We start from the raw sequence: 22890 nt of genomic DNA, 5'->3' as shown, positions 1-22890 counted from the left end.
AAACCCTGTCAAACGCCTTTTCGGCATCAAGTTTCAGGAGAACACCAGGTCCGCCTTTCTCTTCCAGCTTTTCCAGTGTTTCCAGAATATTAACGATGCATCGGACTCCATCTTTGGCCTGCTGTCCCGGAACAAACCCAACCTGTGGACGTCGGGCACTCACACCATCCTCATGGAGTCTCTTTCTAACCATTTGTGCAGACACATGCACATTTGTGGCCTGTTGGAGGTCATTTTGCAGGGCTCTGGCAGCGCTCCTCCTGTTCCTCCTTGCACAAAGGCTGAAGTAGCGGTCCTGCTGCTGGGTTGGTGCCCTCCTACGGCCCCCTCCACGTCTCCTGGTGTACTGGCCTGTCTCCTGGTAGCGCCTCCAGTCTCTGGACACTACGCTGGCAGACACAGCAAACCTTCTTGCCACAGCTCATATTGATGTGCCATCCTGGATGAGCTACACTACCTGCGCCACTTGTGTGGGTTGTAGAGTCCGTCTCATGCTACCACTAGTGTGAAAGCACAACCAACATTCAAAAGTGACCAAAACATCAGCCAGAAAGCATTGGTACTGAGAAGTGGTCTGTGGTCCCCACCTGCAGAACCACTCCTTTTATTGAGGGTGTCTTGATAATTGCCAATAATTTCCATCTGTTGTCTATTCCATTTGCACAACAGCATGTGAAATTGTCAATCAGTGTTGCTTCCTAAGGGTATGTGCACACGGTGCGGATTCTGCTACGTTTCTGCAGCTGCGGGTCCGCAGATTCTGCTGCGTTGTACAGTACCTTTATTTCCTATGGAAATTTAAAAACGCTGTGCACATGCTGCGGATTTTTCCGCGCGGTTTTGCTGTGGTTTACAATCCGCGGCATGTCAATTGTTTGGTGCAGAAACGCTGCAGTTTTGCACCTCATCCATTATGAGGTGTAAAACCGCAGGCAAAACCGCAGATAAACCACAGGACTTTTGTACTGCGGATTTACCTGCGGTTTTCTCTCCAAAATCCGCACACCAAAAAAACTACGTGTGCACATAGCCTAAGTGGACAGTTCAATGGTTCAGTAATAGAAGTAAACCTTATATTGGGGGAAGATCAAAACAATGATCTGTCAATCAAACCAAGTGGAGCACAAATCCCCAGCTCCATATGACAAGCAAAAAGCAAGGTGCAAGCACACATATGCCATTCAAGTGAGTGGGTAATAGACCGTGCCCCGTTCTGGGTTCAGCTTCTTCTGGGAATGGTTGATATTTGGGGATCGCCGATGCTCCTGATTCCCCATGAGAGTAGCAATTTCTCTGCCTGGGGTGAGAATAAGCAGACATGGGTGTTTTCTCCTCTGTGGATTATCAGCTTTACTGGGAAGCCCCATCTGTATCTTATGCCCTCCTTCATTAGAGCCGAAGTTCATGGTTTGAATTCCCTTCTTTTGGCAAGTGTCCCGGCTGATAGGTCGCGGAAAACAGAGAGACGCTGGAACTCCTCTGGGATAGCAGGCCTTTTCCTTAGAGCTTTCATAAAGGCTTCTTTAGTGCCCGCAAAGTGTATTCTTGCCAAAACATCTCTTGGGAGACTGGGGTTTAAGGTTTTTGGTTTGGGTATTCTGTGAATGGGTGTAACTATTTTATGTGGCTCCATTTCTGGCAGCAATTCCCCCAGGAATTTATCAAAGATAACATTATTCCTACGGGACCTATCTTCCAGATCCCAGTTCTTATTCCGGGCTTACAATCATCTCTTCTTTTAGGGCTTCATGCTCATCAGTCAGGCTGATAAGTGATTTAGTGAGCTCAGCCATTTTGGATTCAAGGTGGTCTATGCGTTCACCCAGAGATATTTCCCCTTTAAGATCTTCCACAATCACCCTCAGGTCAGCCTACAGAGATTTCCTCAGAGGCCAGTAGAGACTCCATTGTTCTTTTAGTAAGTGGTATATCTTCAGATTGTCTCCCCCTCTCCCTACAGATAGTGCCTGCGAGCTTCTGAGTGATGCAGCGCATGCGCACTACTGCTTTTCGGCTTTGCCCATGCGAGATCCCATTTGAATGCGCACACGCAAAATCTCTACGCGATCTGCGATATTTACTGCAAGGAATGCGTACAGTAAGCCGAGGAGGGGTGGAGTGATGGAACCGAAGCAATGCCCATAGGACTGGACCGAACACATTACCATACAGCGCGGGAGCAAGAAAAAAGGTTTTTATGGGTGATACATGGGGAGTCGAGGTGTTTCAGAAGCAGTTGTGGAATGAAGAGCTGACACTCAATTAACTGATATTTTTAGCTGGTAGGCCAAAAAGAGGTGACAGATTCCCTTTAAACATTTCCCATTTATTATCTCTGATTTCTGAGGAATTGTCCCAGTCAACCAGATTAAGGGCATCTCTAAGCTGGTCAAACTTTGCCTTTTTAAAGTTTAGTGTTTTTGTGACTCCCTGACAAGTCTTCCTAGCGAAAGACAAGTGAAACTGTACAATATTGTGGTCGCTATTTCCTAAATGCCCGACGACCTGCAGATTTATTATTCTGTCAGGTCTATTAGATAGTACTTGCGGCAACTTGTGCCGCATCAGTACAACACTCGCAGCGCCTGAGAAGTAGTGGTTCAATTATTAACCCTGGTTCCCCTGCCCTGGGTGCTGAAGATGGCCTTCATCAGTGGAAACACACTGACATGTGCACAGACCCATTCACTTGAATGAGTCTACGTGTGTAAGTGACACCGGTACGTATGAAAACTGTCACCATACGTACCGGAGACAGGGACTGGACGTGTGAAAGTCCTTAGATAACTAGACTCAATAACAAGTGGCTAGTTGACAGAAAGGAAGTCTGCTGAGGATAGTGTCAGTGTGTAGAGCAGAGCTTACCCACTGGGAATGTTATGTACTGTAATTTTATCTCAGAGGTCCGCAATAATGAAGGTCTGAAGGCTGGCTAGAGAGGCTCTTATGATGCCTTTGGCCGAATACCGGAAAATGGTGGCCGCTGGAGGAAGGGATGGGCTTATAGGAGGAAAAAAGCTGCAGTCTCCCATGCTAGTGAGGAGAAAGGGGGGCGTGAAAGCGCCAGGTGTGAGGAAAGCTCACGCAATGGAGAGGAAGTGAGGGAGCTAAGCCGAATGTGGCAAAAAAAACCTGAATAAAATTAATTTAGACTACTTGATAGGGCTAGATTACAGGCAGTAAAATATACGGTAGTAATCAATGACTACTACAATATTTTTTACTGAATTTAGATTTAGTGAATTGGTGTTAGGGCGCAAAAAAAAACCAAAACATCCGTGCATGCCATCCTATAGCCATCAAGCGCTGATCAGCGACACCTCACTGATCAACCTCCGGTAGTTGTGTTGTTTTTATTTTTTTTAAAAACAGAATAAAATAATTTAGTTGATAGGACTAGATTAGGGACAGTAAAAATATACTGTATTAATTGGCAACTAGAAAATCCGTCTGTACCACTAAATTTCCCCATAAGGGAAGTGGACAGAATCAGCACAAGCTTCTCAAAAATGTCATAGAAATAATTTATTGACAACAATTTAATCACTTTCCAAATCAATAGTAATCTCATTCATTGAGGGACACATCATGCTACTTGCTCCATTAGTCATACTATCATATAAGGTATGTTATACTTATTAAGGCCTATATATAAACCTATTGAAGTGCAAAGTGCAGAGGGGAAATAGTAAAAAGCAACTAATAACCCAGAATATCCTAAGATTACTCCGTTATTTGCTGATCCACCATCTATTACACAATAGCCCATATACATAAAAAAATTGAGCCCAGCATTATTATTTGTTTATATAGCACCATTAATTCCATGGTGCTGTACATTGCAAGGGGGGGTTACATACAAAGTTATAGATATCGTTAAAGGTAAACAAATATACAATGACGGACTGGTACATAGGGGTGAGGACACTGTCCTTGCAGGCTTACATATGTGGAGACCGTGCCGTGTCCCTCCACCCCGACGCGCGTTTCGTCCACACTTCCGGGGGCGTGTCGGGGAAGAGGGAGACCGGACGTTTTAACCAACCACTATCCAGTGAACTCTGCACCAAAGCCGTCACGTGCAACGCTACAGGTGTCATAGAAACGCGGCACACGGACTTCTTCCTCCTCCCTCCCAGAAATGACCCGTCACATCCGGTCCTTGGAACGCCAGCAAGCAGATAGCCATAGTAACGGCCATCATGCGTGCCAGCATGTTCCGATATGCCCGATGTAGATAGGTCTGGGGGAGAAAAGAAAAATCCACGCCCTCTATCCATGATCATGCAGCGGTATCACATGTTTATACTATATACAGTGCCTACAAGTAGTATTCAACCCCCTGCAGATTTAGCAGGTTTACAGATTCGGTATTAACTTGGCATTGTAACATTTGGACTGTAGATCAGCCTGGAAGTGTGAAATGCACTGCAGCAAAAAAGAATGTTATTTCTTTGTTTAATTTTTTTTTAAATTGTGAAAAGTTTATTCAGAGGGTCATTTATTATTCAACCCCTCAAACCACCAGAATTCTGTTTGGTTCCCCTAAAGTATTAAGAAGTATTTCAGGCACAAAGAACAATGAGCTTCACATGTTTGGATTAATTATCTCTTTTTCCAGCCTTTTCTGACTATTTAAGACCCTCCCCAAACTTGTGAACAGCACTCATACATGGTCAACATGGGAAAGACAAAGGAGCATTCCAAGGCCATCAGAGACAAGATCGTGGAGGGTCACAAGGCTGGCAAGGGGTACAAAACCCTTTCCAAGGAGTTGGGCCTACCTGTCTCCACTGTTGGGAGCATCATCCGGAAGTGGAAGGCTTATGGAACTACTGTTAGCCTTCCACGGCCTGGACAGCCTTTGAAAGTTTCCTCCCGTGCCGAGGCCAGGCTTGTCCGAAGAGTCAAGGCTAACCCAAGGACAACAAGGAAGGAGCTCCGGGAAGATCTCATGGCAGTGGGGACATTGGTTTCAGTCAATTCCATAAGTAACGTACTCCACCGCAATGGTCTCCGTTCCAGACGAGCCCGTAAGGTACCTTTACTTTCAAAGCGTCATGTCAAGGCTCGTCTACAGTTTGCTCATGATCACTTGGAGGACTCTGAGACAGACTGGTTCAAGGTTCTCTGGTCTGATGAGACCAAGATCGAGATCTTTGGTGCCAACCACACACGTGACGTTTGGAGACTGGATGGCACTGCATACGACCCCAAGAATACCATCCCTACAGTCAAGCATGGTGGTGGCAGCATCATGCTGTGGGGCTGTTTCTCAGCCAAGGGGCCTGGCCATCTGGTCCGCATCCATGGGAAGATGGATAGCACGGCCTACCTGGAGATTTTGGCCAAGAACCTCCGCTCCTCCATCAAGGATCTTAAGATGGGTCGTCATTTCATCTTCCAACAAGACAATGACCCAAAGCACACAGCCAAGAAAACCAAGGCCTGGTTCAAGAGGCAAAAAATCAAGGTGTTGGAGTGGCCTAGTCAGTCTCCTGACCTTAACCCAATTGAAAACTTGTGGAAGGAGCTCAAGATTAAAGTCCACATGAGACACCCAAAGAACCTAGATAACTTGGAGAAGATCTGCATGGAGGAGTGGGCCAAGATAACTCCAGAGACCTGTGCCGGCCTGATCAGGTCTTATAAAAGACGATTATTAGCTGTAATTGCAAACAAGGGTTATTCCACAAAATATTAAACCTAGGGGTTGAATAATAATTGACCCACACTTGTATGTTTAAAATTTATTAAAATTTAACTGAGCAACATAACTTTTTGTTTTGTAAGATTTATGCATCTGTTAATAAATCCTGCTCTTGTGTGAAGTTTGAAGGCTCTAACTTATTTGCATCTTATCAAACCTGCTAAATCTGCAGGGGGTTGAATACTACTTGTAGGCACTGTATCCACAAATGTGTCTAATAAATAACAATTAATAAATAACTGGATGAAAGTGACTGTGTGCTTATATACATATAACTTTTCATATACACAATCTAAAATACAATACATACCAATTATAGAAACAATTATAAATAATATAAATATTCAATGAGAGAATATTACATATATTATATCTTTAATCTCATTATAGTGTAAACTAAAGTGCCAAATAATTTAATAAATGGTCAAAATTGCAAAGTTATAACCCTAATTCAAAAAGACTCTGCGCTCTCTTTCAAACCACATATCCAAGCCCTTGCCTCCTCCTGCCGCCTCAAACTCAAAAATATTTCCCGGATCCGCTCATTCCTCAACCACGAAACCACAAAAACACTAGTGCATGCTCTTATCTCCCGCTTCGACTACTGCAACCTCCTACTCTCTGGCCTCCCCTCTAGCACTCTGGGTCCGCTCCAGTCCATCCTACACTCTGCTGCCCGACTAATCCACCTGTCTCCCCGCTATTCCCCAGCCTCTCCCCTATGCCAGGCCCTTCACTGGCTTCCTATTCCCCAGAGGCTCCAGTTCAAAACCCTAACCATGACATACAAAGCCATCCACAACCTGTCTCCTCCATACATCCGTGACATGGTCTCCAGGTACCTACCCGCACCCAACCTTCGATCATCTCAAGATCTCCTTCTCTACTCCCCCCTTCTTCCCACAACCGCATACAAGACTTCTCCCGTGCTTCCCCCATACTCTGGAACTCCCTGCCGCAACACATCAGACTCTCCCCATCAACGGAAACCTTCAAGAAGAACCTGACGACCCACCTGTTCCGACAAGCCTACAGCCTGCAATGATCCTCTGTCTACTGAACCACGGCAAGACCTGCTTTACCCTCTCCTACTGTATCCTCACCCATCACTGTAGACTGTGAGCCCTCGTGGGCAGGGTCCCCTCTCCTTATGTACTTGTGTGTCCCTTGTCTTACATGTGTTTATTATACTTGTCTATATTTCCCCTTTTCACATGTAAAGCGCCATGGAATAAATGGCGCTATATAAATGCATAATAATAATATTAAAGTGCCAAGTGTATCATAATATGAATAATAGCATAATATTTCTATATATAATTTGTTACACAAGAATCTTAGTAATAATTTTTTATAAATAATAGTATTTTATTTTTATTTATAAAATTATTACTAAGTTTCTTTGAGGGTTATTAGTATAACTGGCTGAATTTATTGAGGGTTATTAATTATCACTATGTTTGTGTAACAAATTATATATAGAAATTAATATTATGCAATTATTCATATTATGATACACTTGGCACTTTAATATAATATAGTATATATAATGTAATTTTGAATTAGGGTTATAACTTTGCAATTTTGCACATTTATTAAATTATTTGGCACTTTAGTCTAGACTATAATGAGATTAAAGATATAATATATGTAATATTTTATCACTGAATATTTATATTTATAATTGTATAATCTTGTATGTATTGTATTTTAGATTGTGCTTATATACATATAACCTTTCATATACACATAGTCAATTTCATCCAGTTATTTATTAATTGTTATTTATTAGACACATTTGTGGATATATAGTAAAAACATGTGATACTGCTGCATGGTCATGGATAGAGCGCGTAGATTTTTCTTTTCTCCCCCAGACCTATCTACATTCAGCATATCGGAACATGATGGCACGCATGCTGGCCGTTACTATGGACATTTGCTTGCTTGCGTTCCAAGGACCGGATGTGACGGGTCATTTCCGGGAGGGAGGAGGAAGTCCGTGCGCCGCGTTTCTATGACAGCTGCAGCGTTACACGTGACTGCTTTGTGCAGAGTTCATTGGATAGCGATTGGTTAAAACGTACGGTACGTGTCCGGGGGCGTGTCTTCCCAGACACGCCCCTGATGAAGTGTGGATGAAACGCGTGTCAGGGTGGAGGGACACAGCACGGTCTCCACATACTGTGCAAGTTAGCATATGCAGGGCTCAATTTTTTTATGTATATGGGCTATTGTGCAATAGATGGTGGATCAGCAAATATAATGGAGTAATCTTAGGATATTCTTGGTTATTAGTTGCTTTTTAATATTTCCCCTCTGCACTTTGCACTTCAATAGGTTTATATATGGGCCTTAATAAGTATAGCATATCTTACAGTTGTGGCCAAAAGTATCGACACCCCTGCAATTCTGTCAGATAATACTCAGTTTCTTCCTGAAAATGATAGCAAACACAAATTCTTTGTTATTATATCTACATTTAATTTGTCTTAAATGAAAAAACACAAAAAGAATTGTCCTAAAGCCAAATTGGATATAATTCCACACCAAACATAAAAAGAGGGTGGACAAAAGTATTGGCACTGTTTGAAAAATCATATGATGCTCCTCTAATTTGTGTAATTAACAGCACCTGCAACTTACCTGTGGCACCTAACAGGTGTTGGCAATAATTAAATCACACTTGCAGCCAGTTGACATGGATTAAAGTTGACTCAACCTCTGTCCTGTGTACTTGTGTGTACCACATTGAGCATGGAGAAAAGAAAGAAGACCAAAGAACTGACTGAGGACTTGAGAAACCAAATTGTGAGGAAGCATGAGCAATCTCAAGGCTACAAGTCCATCTCCAAAGACCTGAATGTTCCTGTGTCTACCGTGCGCAGTGTCATCAAGAAGTTTAAAGCTCATGGCACTGTGGCTAACCTCCCTAGATGTGGACGGAAAAGAAAAATTGACAAGAGATTTCAACGCAAGATTGTGCGGATGTTGGATAAAGAACCTCGACTAACATCCAAACAAGTTCGAGCTGCCCTGCAGTCCGAGGGTACAACAGCGTCAACCCGTACTATCCGGCGTCTAAATGAAAAGGGACTGTATGGTAGGAGACCCAGGAAGACCACACTTCTTACCCCGAGACATAAAAAAGCCAGGCTGGAGTTTGCCAAAACTTACCCGAAAAAGCCTAAAACGTTTTGGAAGAATGTTCTCTGGTCAGATGAGACAAAAGTAGAGCTTTTTGGGCAAAGGCATCAACATAGAGTTTACAGGAGAAAAAAAGAGGCATTCAAAGAAAAGAACACTGTCCATACAGTCAAACATGGCGGAGGTTCCCTGATGTTTTGGGGTTGCTTTGCTGCCTCTGGCACTGGACTGCTTGACTGTGTGCATGGCATTATGAAGTCTGAAGACTACCAACAAATTTTGCAGCATAATGTAGGGCCCAGTGTGAGAAAGCTGGGTCTCCCTCAGAGGTCATGGCTCTTCCAGAAGGACAGTGACCCAAAACACACTTCAAAAAGCACTAGAAAATGGTTTGAGAGAAAGCACTGGAGACTTCTAAGGTGGCCAGCAATGAGTCCAGACCTGAATCCCATAGAACACCTGTGGAGAGATCTAAAAATGGCAGTTTGGAGAAGGCACCCTTCTAATATCAGGGACCTGGAGCAGTTTGCCAAAGAAGAATGGTCTAAAATTCCAGCAGAGCATTGTAAGAAACTCATTGATGGTTACCGGAAGCGGTTGGTTGCAGTTATTTTGGCTAAAGGTTGTGCAACCAAGTATTAGGCTGAGGGTGCTAATACTTTTGTCTGGCCCATTTTTGGAGTTTTGTGTGAAATGATCAATGGTTTGCTTATTGCTTCATTCTCGTTTGTGTTTTTTTCATTTAAGACAAATTAAATGAAGATAATAATTGCAAACACAAATTCTTTGGTATCATTTTCAGGAAGAAACTGAGTATTATCTGACAGAATTGCAGGGGTGTCAATACTTTTGGCCACAACTGTATATGATAGTATGACTAATGGAGCAAGTAGCATGATGTGTCCCTCAATGTATGAGATTACTATTGATTTGGAAAGTGATTAAATTGTTGTCAATAAATTATTTCTATGACATTTTTGAGAAGTTTATGTTGATTCTGTCCACTTCCCTTATGGGGAAATTTAGTGGTACAGACGGATTTTCGTGTTAAAGTGACACACAAGTATTTTTTGGGATTACTTTTTGGTTTGAGTTAATTGACAACTACTATAGTGTCTTTTACTGAATATTGTCAGGGTTAGGCTGGAGTCACAACGAATAAAAAATCGGTCCGATTTTAACGGTACGAAATCGCACAAAGATTTCTTGTCCAGGGATCCGTCTTGTCATCCCATTTTCCGGCGAGGAACCGATTTTATTCGCATCTAAGCATCAATTTGACATCCAATGCTAATGCCTGATGCTCTTTCCTGTGACCAGGAGAAGTCTTGCGATTTAATCGCAATTCACACGTGTGGTGCGTTTTCAATGCGTTTTTTAATCGCGCTGGGCGCTGATTAATTTTTTTTAATGACATCTGTTAAAGGGAACCTGTCATCAGGATTGTGCTGTGTAACCTACAGACAGTATCAGGTTGGCGACGTTATACTGATTAAAATATGATGAAATTCGTCTTGTGGTTGTTTAATCTTTATTTTCAGTTAACGGGATTCTCGTGCTTTGGGGCGGGGGTGTTATATGGTGCTCTGCTTACGTATTTCTTCATCTTTATCTGTGAGAATTTTGTAAACCTCTTGGCGGCCAAGACAAATTTGTACGCCCAGCAAATTTTGGCCCAAAACACCACTACTTCATTTTCTAACTGGACCCCTGTAGGACACAGAAGAAATGAAGACATTTTGTGACTTGTTCTTCACCTGGGTTGAGTGAAGAAGCTAGAACTTTGACTATATTAGAGTGTTGACGTTTTATACAACACTCCACTGTTCCGCATAGCTATAACCCGGCAGAGTATGTGGGCCGCACTTTAAAAAAAAAATTTGAGCTGGGGGGCCGCATTCCTATCAAACTTAATACACCTCGTACGCACACGGCTCTGTACACCTCGTACACACACGGCTCTGTACACCTCGTACACACACGGCTCTGTACACCTCGTACACACACGGCTCTGTACACCTCGTACACACACGGCTCGGCTCTGTACACCTCGTACACACACGGCTCGGCTCTGTACACCTCGTACACACACGGCTCGGCTCTGTACACCTCGTACACACACGGCTCGGCTCTGTACACCTCGTACACACACGGCTCGGCTCTGTACACCTCGTACACACACGGCTCGGCTCTGTACACCTCGTACACACACGGCTCGGCTCTGTACACCTCGTACACACACGGCTCGGCTCTGTACACCTCGTACACACACGGCTCGGCTCTGTACACCTCGTACACACACGGCTCGGCTCTGTACACCTCGTACACACACGGCTCGGCTCTGTACACCTCGTACACACACGGCTCGGCTCTGTACACCTCGTACACACACGGCTCGGCTCTGTACACCTCGTACACACACGGCTCGGCTCTGTACACCTCGTACACACACGGCTCGGCTCCGTACACCTCGTACACACACGGCTCGGCTCCGTACACCTCGTACACACACGGCTCGGCTCCGTACACCTCGTACACACACGGCTCGGCTCCGTACACCTCGTACACACACGGCTCGGCTCCGTACACCTCGTACACACACGGCTCGGCTCCGTACACCTCGTACACACACGGCTCGGCTCCGTACACCTCGTACACACACGGCTCGGCTCCGTACACCTCGTACACACACGGCTCGGCTCCGTACACCTCGTACACACACGGCTCGGCTCCGTACACCTCGTACACACACGGCTCGGCTCCGTACACCTCGTACACACACGGCTCGGCTCCGTACACCTCGTACACACACGGCTCGGCTCCGTACACCTCGTACACACACGGCTCGGCTCCGTACACCTCGTACACACACGGCTCCGCTCCGTACACCTCGTTCACATGCTTCTCTGTACACACACGGCATGGCTCTGCTCCATACACCTTGTATACACAGCTCCGCTCCATACACACATGGCTCCATACACCTCATACACAAACAGCTCTGCTATGTCCACCCTGTAAACGCCTCCTGACCCCACACAGAAACTTTACCTCATCCAGCACCATGACAACCAGCACAGACAGCAGCGTCTTGCATACACGGAGGCCCCTGATCATGTGACCCCTGACTCCTCCCCCTCCTGTGAGCTCATCCCAGGTCCTGGGCAGAGTGTGCACGCAAAACGGCCATCGCGTATCGCACGCTCCTGAATGCGTGCTTTCCCCCGCCTCAGGGAGTGAGACATGTGGTGCACCGTGGGCCACGTGTTTGAGACCTCTGCCGTAAACTATTTGAGGCCATCCACAAATTTTTGCATTACAAAGATATAGTGCATGGTGTCCTCCCCGAGAAGACCCCATCTATGACCAATTTTTCAAAGTTCGGACGATCATTGAGCACTTCAGCAACAAGTTTGCTGAGGTGGTACATTCCCCAAAGAGACATCTGCGTGGATGAGTCGCTAGTACATTTCAAGGAGAGGCTCAAATTCTGGCAATACCTGCCCAGTAAGAGGGCCAGGTACAGAATTAAATTGTACCAAGTTGTTCGAGAGTACCTCAAGGTACACACCCACAGGTTTATAAATATTAAGGGAAGGCCACCCATATTTAACCCCCTGAAAACCCCGCTGTCCTAGGAGTGAGCAGGAAAATTGTGTTGCATTTGCTGCACCCACTGCTGGATCAAGATTATCACATCTACGCAGAGAACTTTTATACCATCATCCAAGTCCCTCTCCGCAAGATACTGCAGCATGCAAGTACTGCCTGCAAAAATCATAGAGGTCTCCCAATATAGCGACAACATGCTGTGATCAAGTACAAGGACAAAAGGAATGTCTTTACCACCATACATGGAGATGGCAGCACCCCCACCACTGTACAAGGTACCTCTACACATTTTCACAAATTATACTGTACTGGGGTACAACAAGAACATGAAGATGGAGTTCATCTCTGATCAAGTCCTCCAGCCATACAGTGCCATGAGAAAACCCTTGGTGTGGTACAAGAAGCTGGCCGTGCACATCGTCCAGATGGCAATGTATAACTCTTTTGTGCTATCACGATGTGCAGGCCAGACCGGTACGTACCTTCACTTCCATGAGGTAGTGATTAAGGTCCAAATATTTGGCTGTCGGGAAGGAGCGGGCCCCAGTACTTCCAGACCTGAAGGTGCTCGTATCTTACCAGGACAACATTTCCTCAGTGAGGTCCCTCAAACCTTAAAGAAAGGAAGGTCGCAAAAGAAGTGCAGAGTGTGTTACAGAAGGGGGATACGTAAGGACACCTTATCAATGCAATGTACATGCCACGACAAACCTGATTTGTGTATTAAAGAATGCTTCAAACTGTTCCACACATCCATGGACTACTGAATTCATTTCTGCTTTGGACAACTCACGTATGCTAACCTGATGTACAAAACTCATGTATGCCAACCTTAAAACAGTGGTTTTCTCCCACATTTAGGGTAACTGCGTACTCAGGAGAAATTGCAAAACAAATTTTGGAGTCCATTTTCTTTACCCTTGTGAATATAAAAAAATTTGGGGGCAAAAGCATTTTTGTGGAGAAAAGTTTTGATTTTAATTTTCACGGCTCAGCGTGATAAATTTCTCTGAAGCACCTAGAGGTTCAAGGTGCTCACCACACATCTAAATAAATTCCTTGTAGGCGGGGTTTAGTTTCAAACATGGGGTAACTCGTGTGGGTGGGGGGGTTAAGGGGTTCCACTGTTTAAGTACATCAGGGGCTCTCCAAACGCAACACAGCGGCCCCTCTTAATTCCATCAAATTTTGCGTTCAAAATGTCAAACAGTAGATTTCCACCACATACGGGGTTTCTTGTGCTCAAGTGAAATGGCACAACAGTTTTTGAGGTCTGTTTTCTCCTATTGCCTTTATGAAAATAAAAAATTGGCGTCTAAAGTAAAAAATTTTGTGAAAAAAAGTTAGTTAATTTTTCTCTCCACATTGCTTTAGTTCCTGTGAAGCACCTGAAGGGTTAATAAACTTCTTAAATGTGGTTTTGAGCACCTTGAGGGATACAACTTTCAGAACTTTGTCACTTTTAGGTATTTTCTGCATATAGACCCTCCACTTCAAATGTAATGTGGTGCCTAAAAAAACAATGGTTTTGTAAGTTTTGCTGGAAAAATTAGAAATCGCTGGTCACTTTCTAGCCCGTCAGTTTCAAAAATAGTGCTGATGTAAAGTAGACATGTGGGAAATGTTATTTATTACCTATGTGGTGTGACACAACGCTCTGATTTAAGAGCATGAAAATTAAAGATGGAATTTTTTCTTTTCACAAATAAACGCAAGTCATATTGACCAAATTTTACCACTATCATGAAGTACAAAATGTCACGAAAAAACAGTCTCAGAATCAGTGGGATCGGTTGCAGGGTTCCAGCGTTATTACCACATAAAGTCAGAATTGCAAGATTTGGCCTGATAAGGAAGGTGAAAACAGGCTTGGGGGATAAAGGAGTTAATAGTGGATATACCATCCATGCCACTTGGTCCAAAGTGTTAGTCATTCCTGAGCATCCCTCCCCCTGGAGCCAGGAGTGTTAGGGTCCGTTACATTTAGCGATGCACCAGTGATCCCGACCACGATATGACCCGATCAGGATCGCTGGTGCATCGCTAAATGGTCGCTAGTGAGCTGCCACACAGGCAGATATCAGCAGCGACGCGGCAGCGGTCGTTACTTACCTGTCAGACGCGGCGATGATGACGTCCGACGAGAAATGGACCAGGCCGATCTCGCGCGATAACCAGCGGGGGAGCCGGTCGGAGGTGAGTATCACATGTAGCGATATCGCTAGCAATATCGCTGCTGCGTCACAAAATCGGTGACGCTTTAGCGATATTGCTAGCGATATCGATATGTGTAAAGCCCCCTTTGCAGAAAGAGATCAGAATAAGTCATTATTTGATAAAACTAAATAGATCAGAGACATGACACCCTAAGGCATAACTGTAGGGTTGCAGTGAAGACAATGGAGTCCGAGGAGGCCCAACAGCCGCCTAAGTGAACAAAATGGGACAGATTGATAAATATTTCCCTTTCTGCTTTTGGTGTGCCAGAGCACAAGAAAGTGACGGCACTGTAGAGCCGAAGCTCCGGCCCTGTATGTGATGTCCTGTCTTACTTTTCTCTGGCGCTCCACACCTCCGGTGCGCCAATTGCAAAACCGGCGAGAACTCCCTCAGCCGGGCAACAGCTGTGACCTTCCTTCTTCATGGACGTTTTGCTCTCTCCTTTCTAAAGATGTGACAGTGTATTTTATTGGCCAGCATCATAGAGGAGTTCTGCGGTATACACCCGGGTGGATGAAGGGGAGCATTTGGCAGACTGGTCGCTTTTATTATCACGGAGCAAAAGTTTGAAACATAGGGGCACAGCGTAGAAGGAAAAGAAAAATAAAGCAGCTGCTACAAAATATATGGCGCAGCGGCAATTGGAGGAGGTGCTCAGTTTAAATAAATCAAGTGAAATGTCTTTTATATTCATGTGACAGGACACATTAAGGCTATTACATATTTGTAAGAAGAATTAAAGTGCAGCAACGTCACTGTGTGAATATGAAGTGGACAGGTTGCTCCTGGGAAATAGTGCCTGAGGCGGTCAAATACTGCTTCTCCCACATAGGAGACTAGTATTATAAATTACATGTTAAAATTTAGACTGCTGCTGTAAAAATTAAGAGGACCAGTCACTTTCTCAAAAAAAGTACATTTTAAAAGTTACCTAGCTCCCCTGATGCTGGAACTCTTTTCCATTTTGCCCTTCCGTTGCTCTATTGCAGAGAGATTCAAATTTATTGCTTTGGCAGTGCAGTATGTGAAATCTCTGCTTGTAGTGCAACTAGGTGTTTCTTCAGCCTCTTCTCTGGGGGGGAGATGGTGGGGGTGTACTTCCACTCATTCCTCCCAGTTTCTGCATATCACACCTTACCAGCGCCTGAGACTGCTACATTGGCAGCATCTGACAGGATGGAAACATAGTTCCCCGGAGGAGAAACGGCCATTTGGCTGCAAGCAGAGATTTCACATACTGAGTTCCAAAAGCAACGTATGTGAATAGCTCTGCAATGGTGCGATGCAATGCAACACGAAAGACAGTGGCAGAATCAGGGGCGATCAGGAATTTTTACAAGCTATTTAACTACAATTTTTTGATCAAGTGACAAGTCCTCTTTTAAGGAACTTTTAGCTAAACAGTCCCTGTGATTTTCATTATGTTCATGCTGACAGTCCTGATTTCTTCCTTATGCAGACTATGGTAACTGTGTAAGTAATGCTTCTGTTTTGTCCTGTTCCATTTGTTGCCACAGTTTTTCTGATGTCTCAACAGGTAGCGCACCCCGCGATCTGCTTCTCATTGTAGACATAACCTTGTTTGGATTTGTTTTGGTTAGAATGCTCACACATTAACTTTTTAATGAAAAAAAAGTAATCTATAACTTGTTTTTTCTCCTGAAAGGTGCCCCTAAGAAAGAAGTCTATTTTATGGCGATCATTGACATATTGACGCCATACGATGCCAAGAAGAAAGCTGCGCATGCCGCCAAAACGGTCAAACATGGGGTAAGCGTGGAGCAGTACGTCTACTTAAACTAAGCTAAAGATTGTTTACCACCTGCTAATCCACCTAATATTTTTCTGTCTTGTAGGCCGGAGCAGAAATCTCCACGGTGAATCCGGAGCAGTATTCCAAACGCTTCATTGAGTTCATGTCGAACATCCTTGCATAGCTCTCTGCACTTCCCCCATTATCTGTGTCCAGAGAGATTAGCCTCCTGCTCCCGGTGTGTCAGTATGTGAGTGTGCGTGTGTCCAAGCGTCTGCATGAGTGTGAGTGAGCTGGTCCGTGCTGCATGCCCATCCTATTTGTACTCCTCCCTCCCATTTTGCTAAAAGATTCAGTGTCTTTTTTCCTTCTCCTCAATTTTAAATTTGTAATACTGAGTATAAAGGTCATAGACGAACTGGTTACTGAGAGGTCACAGTGAATGTCACGTTAAATCCCCCCATCCATACCCCAACCTTACACTCCTTTTTAAAGTATTTTGTACTGTGCTCCTGCTCGGTGAACCGTACACCTCGCTGTTACAGAGCTCTTTTGATGAGCTGCCATTCCGGTATTACAAGCTTCAGCATTAATGCACTATTTATTGCCATGAAGGTGGCGAGACCCTGTATAAAGCAGATTTCTCCGTTTGACTATGGTCTCTTCACAGCTGTTAAATGCTTCATCTTTCGGAATTAATCGTTTTACATCAGATGTTAGTTTGTCCCTTACTAGTCCCAATGTTGAGCGCTGTCTGGATTTCCATTATGTCTTAAAACATATGAGATACACGCTGAATCCCGCATGTATCAAAAGGACGTCCAGCAATCATTTAGATGGCTAAAGCCATGATCTTTTCTTGGTCCACAATGAAATGTACATCACAAAACAATAGAAATGTGGGTAGTGGGGCACAGTAATGCGATTCAGGATCTGCTATTCTAATGATGGGACAGAGCATTCCAAAATGTGTCAGAAAACTCTCTACTTGTATTTATACATGTGGGTTTGCATTATGGATTTTAACGTTGACCAATACCGTATCATGGCTTTATCCATGTAACTGTAAAATCTTAATTTTGATTGTTGCTATATTCTGTCCTCGAGAAGCATAAGGCTTCATGCACAAAAGTGAACTCAAAACATTTTAACAGGGTGGTCTGGCACCTAAAGGTATTTTCTAACCATCTGTCCTTACATCGGAATGTTTTTGTAATTTGCGTTATTACGCAATACCCTACACTTTTCCCCATCTACCTAATCCCTAAATGTATGTAGAGTTTTTTCTAACTGTACTTCCTGTGATGTTCTGTTTGAGAGAAGTCTCAAGCGTGACATCACAGGAGGTTGGGGCTGCACTTTATCTCGCAGCATCTATTGCCCCTTCTGAAATAGGACGTCACAGGGGGCAGTGCTGCAGGTACTCACTAGTTTCTTGCATCTACACTCCCTTTGAAGACATCTTGGAACCTGGGTGATAAACACTGTGGGGAGAGGCGAGCGCAGTGCCGGCTCTCTGCTTCTATTGCTGCCACTGTATCTTCTGTTAAGATTATCAAGGGCAGAGCTAGAAGCAGTGAGTGACACCAACGCTCACTAGCGTATATAAAAGAGAAAAAGTAAAGCTCACCCCGTTTATGTCCTGGTTCCATGGCTGGTCATCTCGTACGGAGCCGCCCTGGTCCCGGCGGTATGGAAATCCAATGTGCAAGAAAAGTTGTCTCCAGCGACCACAGGAAATATGATTCTTAAAACTTGACGTTTATTTGATCATCATATTAAAAAGCAAAGATATGTAAATATGGGCAATTCCATAAACGTCAAGTTTTAAGAATCATATTTCCTGTGAACACTCACTAGAGCTCCACTCCCTGATGTCTTCATTCACAGACGCGACGGTGGAGACAAATATAGGGAGCTGGCGTTTCACTTGCATCAGCCACAATGTCCATCACCAATAATGGTCTTCAGAGGGGGACAGTGATGCAAGAAACTAGTAACTGTAGCACTGCCCGCGACATCCTGTTCCAGGAAGGACGGTGGATTCTACGGGAAATGAGTGCAGCCCTAGCCTCCTGAAACATCACGTTAGAGACTCCTCATACAAGATGTCACAGGAAGTACAGTTAAAAAAAAAAAAAAAAAAAAACACATTTAGAGATTAAGTAAAGTGGTAGGGTATTGTGTAATAAGGCAAATTCCAAAAGTGTTTGGGGTGTAAGGATAGGTAGAAAATATATTTTAGGCTATGTGCACACGGTGCAGATTCTGCTGCGGATCCGCATCGTTTCAGGAGCTGCGGGTCCGCAGCAGATTTAGCTGCGTTGTACAGTACCATCGTTTTTAATGGGAAACTGGAAAACGCTGTGCACATGCTGTGGATTTTTCCGCGCTGATTTAAATCCACAGCATGTCAATTCTTTGTGCGGATTCCGCTGCGGTTTCACACCTTCTCCATTGTAGAGGTGTGAAACCGCAGGGCTAAACCGCAGGCTTTTTCCCATATCCGCAGCACCAAAAACTACGTGTGCACATAGCCTCAGGTGCTGGACCACCCCTTTCAATAAAAATATCTTGAACTTTTGTGTAAGGCCTGTTTCACATTTCAGTTATTTGACGTCAGTCAAAATCCGCCAGGTTGTGAAAAAACAGATCCGTTTCCGTTGTGGCATAAACAGATGCCACCGGATCCGGTTTTTGAAGGATCCGCTTTAGTAGTTTAGGACTGAGAGAATTTTTGTTTCTTTGCACGGCTGTTCCGGAACGCTAGTCAGGGGTTAAAAGCCCTGCTCCAGCTAATCTGCCGGGCATGCGCAATATAAATTAGCGGACCGTCGCTCGGAAAAGACGTTGCAGAGTCCGTCTCATCCGCCCGGGAGACGCTAAAATTTTGACAGATCCGTCAAAAAACGGGTGGGACGGACGACCGTCAAGTCAAGAGCCGCCACTAATGTAAGTCTGGGGGAAAAAAACGGATCAAGCCCCTTTTTTGGCGGATCCATTTTTTTTTTTTCGAAAATTGGCGGATTTTGACTGACGTCGAAAAACTGAAGTTTGAAACAGGCCTAAGCAGTATGCAACACTGTCCTTTGTTACAGACTGCAAACAAACCTTGATGTAGTTAGTCTAATATTGTTACTTTTCCATCTGCTGCCTCTCAAGTTCAGAAGCAAGGGAGTTGGGGAAAAACATGTCTGCATCAGCTACACACGGGGTTTGTTTGTGGTCTGTTACCATGGAAATACATAGGTCTGCATAGCAGCTGGCCTATTTGTTTTCAGACTTTTTCCCATTGCACTTAATATTTGGTGTTCAATCCAGGAAAGTCTCTTAATATTCAGGATGTAAGGATAGTTATGTTACGTATTAATTCTGTACCGATGTTACATTTGTTTTATAACCTCATATCATCTTCTTGGCTCCCACTGCCTCATGATTAATCCTCCTTCGGGATGGTCGGGATGAAACAGGCGAAGAATACGGCCAAGTCTCGCATCTTAATACCTGGCACTGCCGCCGGCACTCAGTAGCGGAGTGTGTGGCTCCATGTATTGCTATACGGCCACATGCTCCGATCCAAGTGCCTGGTATTAAGATGCGAGACTCAGCCGTATTCCTCGCATGTGTGATCCCGGCCTAAGAATAAGTGTAGAGACTGTCATTAGAAACCAGTACTGCAGGTGATCGGTCGAGGTAAGACAGAGCGTCATTATTTTTATTTATTTTTTTTTTTAATTGGCACAAATAGCAGTATTGTGTGACTGCTCCTTGTCCGAGTCCTCTTCTGTAGTCCGTTAGTGAAAGCCTTGCGTGCTGCTAGTACTGCCTTTTTATAAGCGCTAGTATTCAGGTGAAGTACATTTGGGCCAGGAAACAGATCTCACCAAGCATTTACCATGATGCATATCCTCTGCAGGCAAAGAAGCACAAATTACTGAGCCAAAATTACAGTGCGAAAGCCTCCACAGCTCTGCACTAGGGTCTATACACTTCACTCTGCAAACTGTCAGTGTAGTCCATACCTGCAGGCGAGATGGCGGCCAGCATCCCGGTAGTTGCTATGACAGGTGACCATGAATAAGTCCAGCTTGTCTAGTTACCACTAAAGATTTGTTTTTAGTTTACTGCCTCCTACTGGTAACATGGCTATGTTCAGAGGTTTTTTGTTGTGTTTTGTTCTTTTAGCAAGTCCTCAAAAATTTTTAGAAAACACTTCAGTTTCTTTTGGAAATTTACTTTGCTATTCAGATTTTTTTTTTTTTGTATTCTGATGAACCTCTACGCCAAAAAAAGGCACTATCCAATCCAAAAGCTACAAGAAAAACTTCTAAAACTTTAGGAAAAACTCTCTCTACCCCTGTCCACACAAAAGAAGCATTTCCTGGGGTGGTTCGCATTATGGTGTAAGATTGTTTTCTCTATTGCTTAATTTAGGGGGGAACACGGGAAACCATGGGTGTATGCCTCTGCAATCACTAGGCAATATGAAAATGAGCTCCAACGAATTAGGATACACCCACCAACTGGAGCCAAGCTGACCTGTTTTAGCTTATACGACCTCTTTTTAATTAAAGGGATTTTCCAGGATTAGCAAACACTGCGACTTTCATCCACAGGTCATGGATGGTTTCGGCTCAGCTCTATTCACTTCAATGGAGTTCAGTTGCAATAATAGACACAACTCATTGATGGCTAAAGTGCCGTTATTGAATGAATGTAGCCATATTTCCAATCCTGGACAATTCCTTTAAGCCGGTTCATTCTGCAAGGGGCACTAGTAGTAGTCAATTTATTTTGCTTGAAAAAATGATCATTTATAGGACTTATGTTTAGACCAATAGGCACCTGTGTAGTGCAAGGCTACAGCGTCTCTTACAGCAATTCTTCATGAAGGAGGTCTCCTACAGATTAATCAAATGGACCCTAGTGGACTGTGGCTGCTAACTGCAGAAGACCATGCAAACCTGGGCTGCACTTAATCCATAAGCAATTCCAAAAATGTTACATATAATCCCATAATACATTTTGTTACCGTTGCCGGTGTACTACGGCTAACCTGCCTGGCAGCTAAGGTTCTTGCCATAACCCCCTACCATCAACTGTGTGTCTTCTAGCACCCCCCACCCTCAGATCTAAACCTGGTTTAATAGAAGTGTTCTGTAATCTGTTTACATATGAGGTAGCATTCTGTTATAAATGCTAATTGTTTTGACAGTATTCTTTTATTAATGCGATGCATTTGTTTTAATTTTTTTTTTTTAAGAACGAAAAAAGGGATTTTCTTTTCTCGGGTCAATTTCTCTTTTAGGTATTGGGTCAGGCAGCCTATGGTTCTCGTCCACTGCTAAATTACACACCCCACCCAGTGTTCTGCCATGCAGTGTGTGGGATCCTGTAGTCTGGACAGTCCGGGGAGCCAAGGCTCATCTTATACTATTAGGTTATCTTTTATTCATTGAACATATGTATTTAAGAATATTAATCATGGTATATATGGTTGTCTGACTTTTTTTTTATTTTTTATGATCTGTGGTTTGAATGCCGATGTCCTCCCTAGCATTCTTTTAAACGGGTGGGTGGGGAAGGAGATATAAAAAAAAAAAAAAAAAAGTACATAGACCAATTCAAAGTTGCTCAAAAATTGACTGGAGATTAGTGGGAATATTTTCCAGCTCCTGCACAGACAATATTGTCATGTATTCACAGGGAAGGAGTTAATATTCCCACAAACGGAAGTTTTGCCAAATTTTTGTTTTCCTTCATCAAATGTAAAACTTGTCAATAAAAGTCAGTGTTCTTGGTTACTTGTGGTGTTTTTTTTATATTACAGGGCTGTGGAGTCGGTAAGTCAAGTCTCCGTCTCCTCAATTTCCACGACTCCGACTCCATGACTCATACGTGGCTCATGTTTAAGTGATAAATTAACTGTAGTAAACTGGTAACAGCAGGCTTTTAATCATTATTATGATGCTATAATCAAGCCATTCAGATAGAACATAAAATATACTGCTCAAAAAAAAAATGGAACAAATTACAGGCTGATCCAACTTTTTGTGTTCCCTTTATTATTTTTGAACCGTATATATTGGAAAAAAAGCAGTTTAACAGAAACGTACTGAATAACATTTGTGCAGTCTATGAATTTGTTCATAGTATCGCCTCCATCAGATCCTCCTTCATAGATGACCTCAAATCTGACCTCATTATTTTAAGGCTAGAGAACAACCTCTCTACATTAACTTCAGTTGGTGGCAAAGCAGTAACCACATGGGCAACATCTCTCAGGGTGTAAAGGAATTGTCTTGTGCACAATCAGTTTTGATGAACGATTGAACTCTTCTACTTTGAGAGCAAGTGAAAAGTGTTGCCGAAATATAGTCACTGTTTTCTATGGGAGTGGAATATTTTTCCCTGCAGCAACGCTTTGCCTGGTCCATGTCATCCTAAT

At 43.7% G+C, this 22890-nt stretch overlaps 1 protein-coding gene across 1 annotated transcript in view; it reads left to right on the top strand.

The window, feature by feature from the left end:
• Positions 1-22246, top strand: part of PIP4K2B (phosphatidylinositol-5-phosphate 4-kinase type 2 beta) — a 70398-nt gene extending 48152 nt beyond the window's left edge. The window contains exons 9-10 of the mRNA XM_073572517.1: positions 16356-16459; positions 16546-22246. Coding sequence (XP_073428618.1) covers positions 16356-16459; positions 16546-16626 — 185 coding nt within the window. The 3' untranslated portion in view covers positions 16627-22246. The remainder of the gene's footprint in view (positions 1-16355; positions 16460-16545) is intronic.
• The last annotated feature ends 644 nt before the right edge of the window (positions 22247-22890 follow it).

This window comes from Dendrobates tinctorius, unplaced genomic scaffold, assembly GCF_039654945.1.
Source record: "Dendrobates tinctorius isolate UK_male_01 unplaced genomic scaffold, ASM3965494v1 ptg000032l, whole genome shotgun sequence".
Taxonomy (NCBI): Eukaryota; Metazoa; Chordata; class Amphibia; order Anura; family Dendrobatidae; genus Dendrobates; species Dendrobates tinctorius.
Note: the sequence above shows the minus strand (reverse complement) of the source record. Positions and strands in the feature narration are given on the sequence as shown.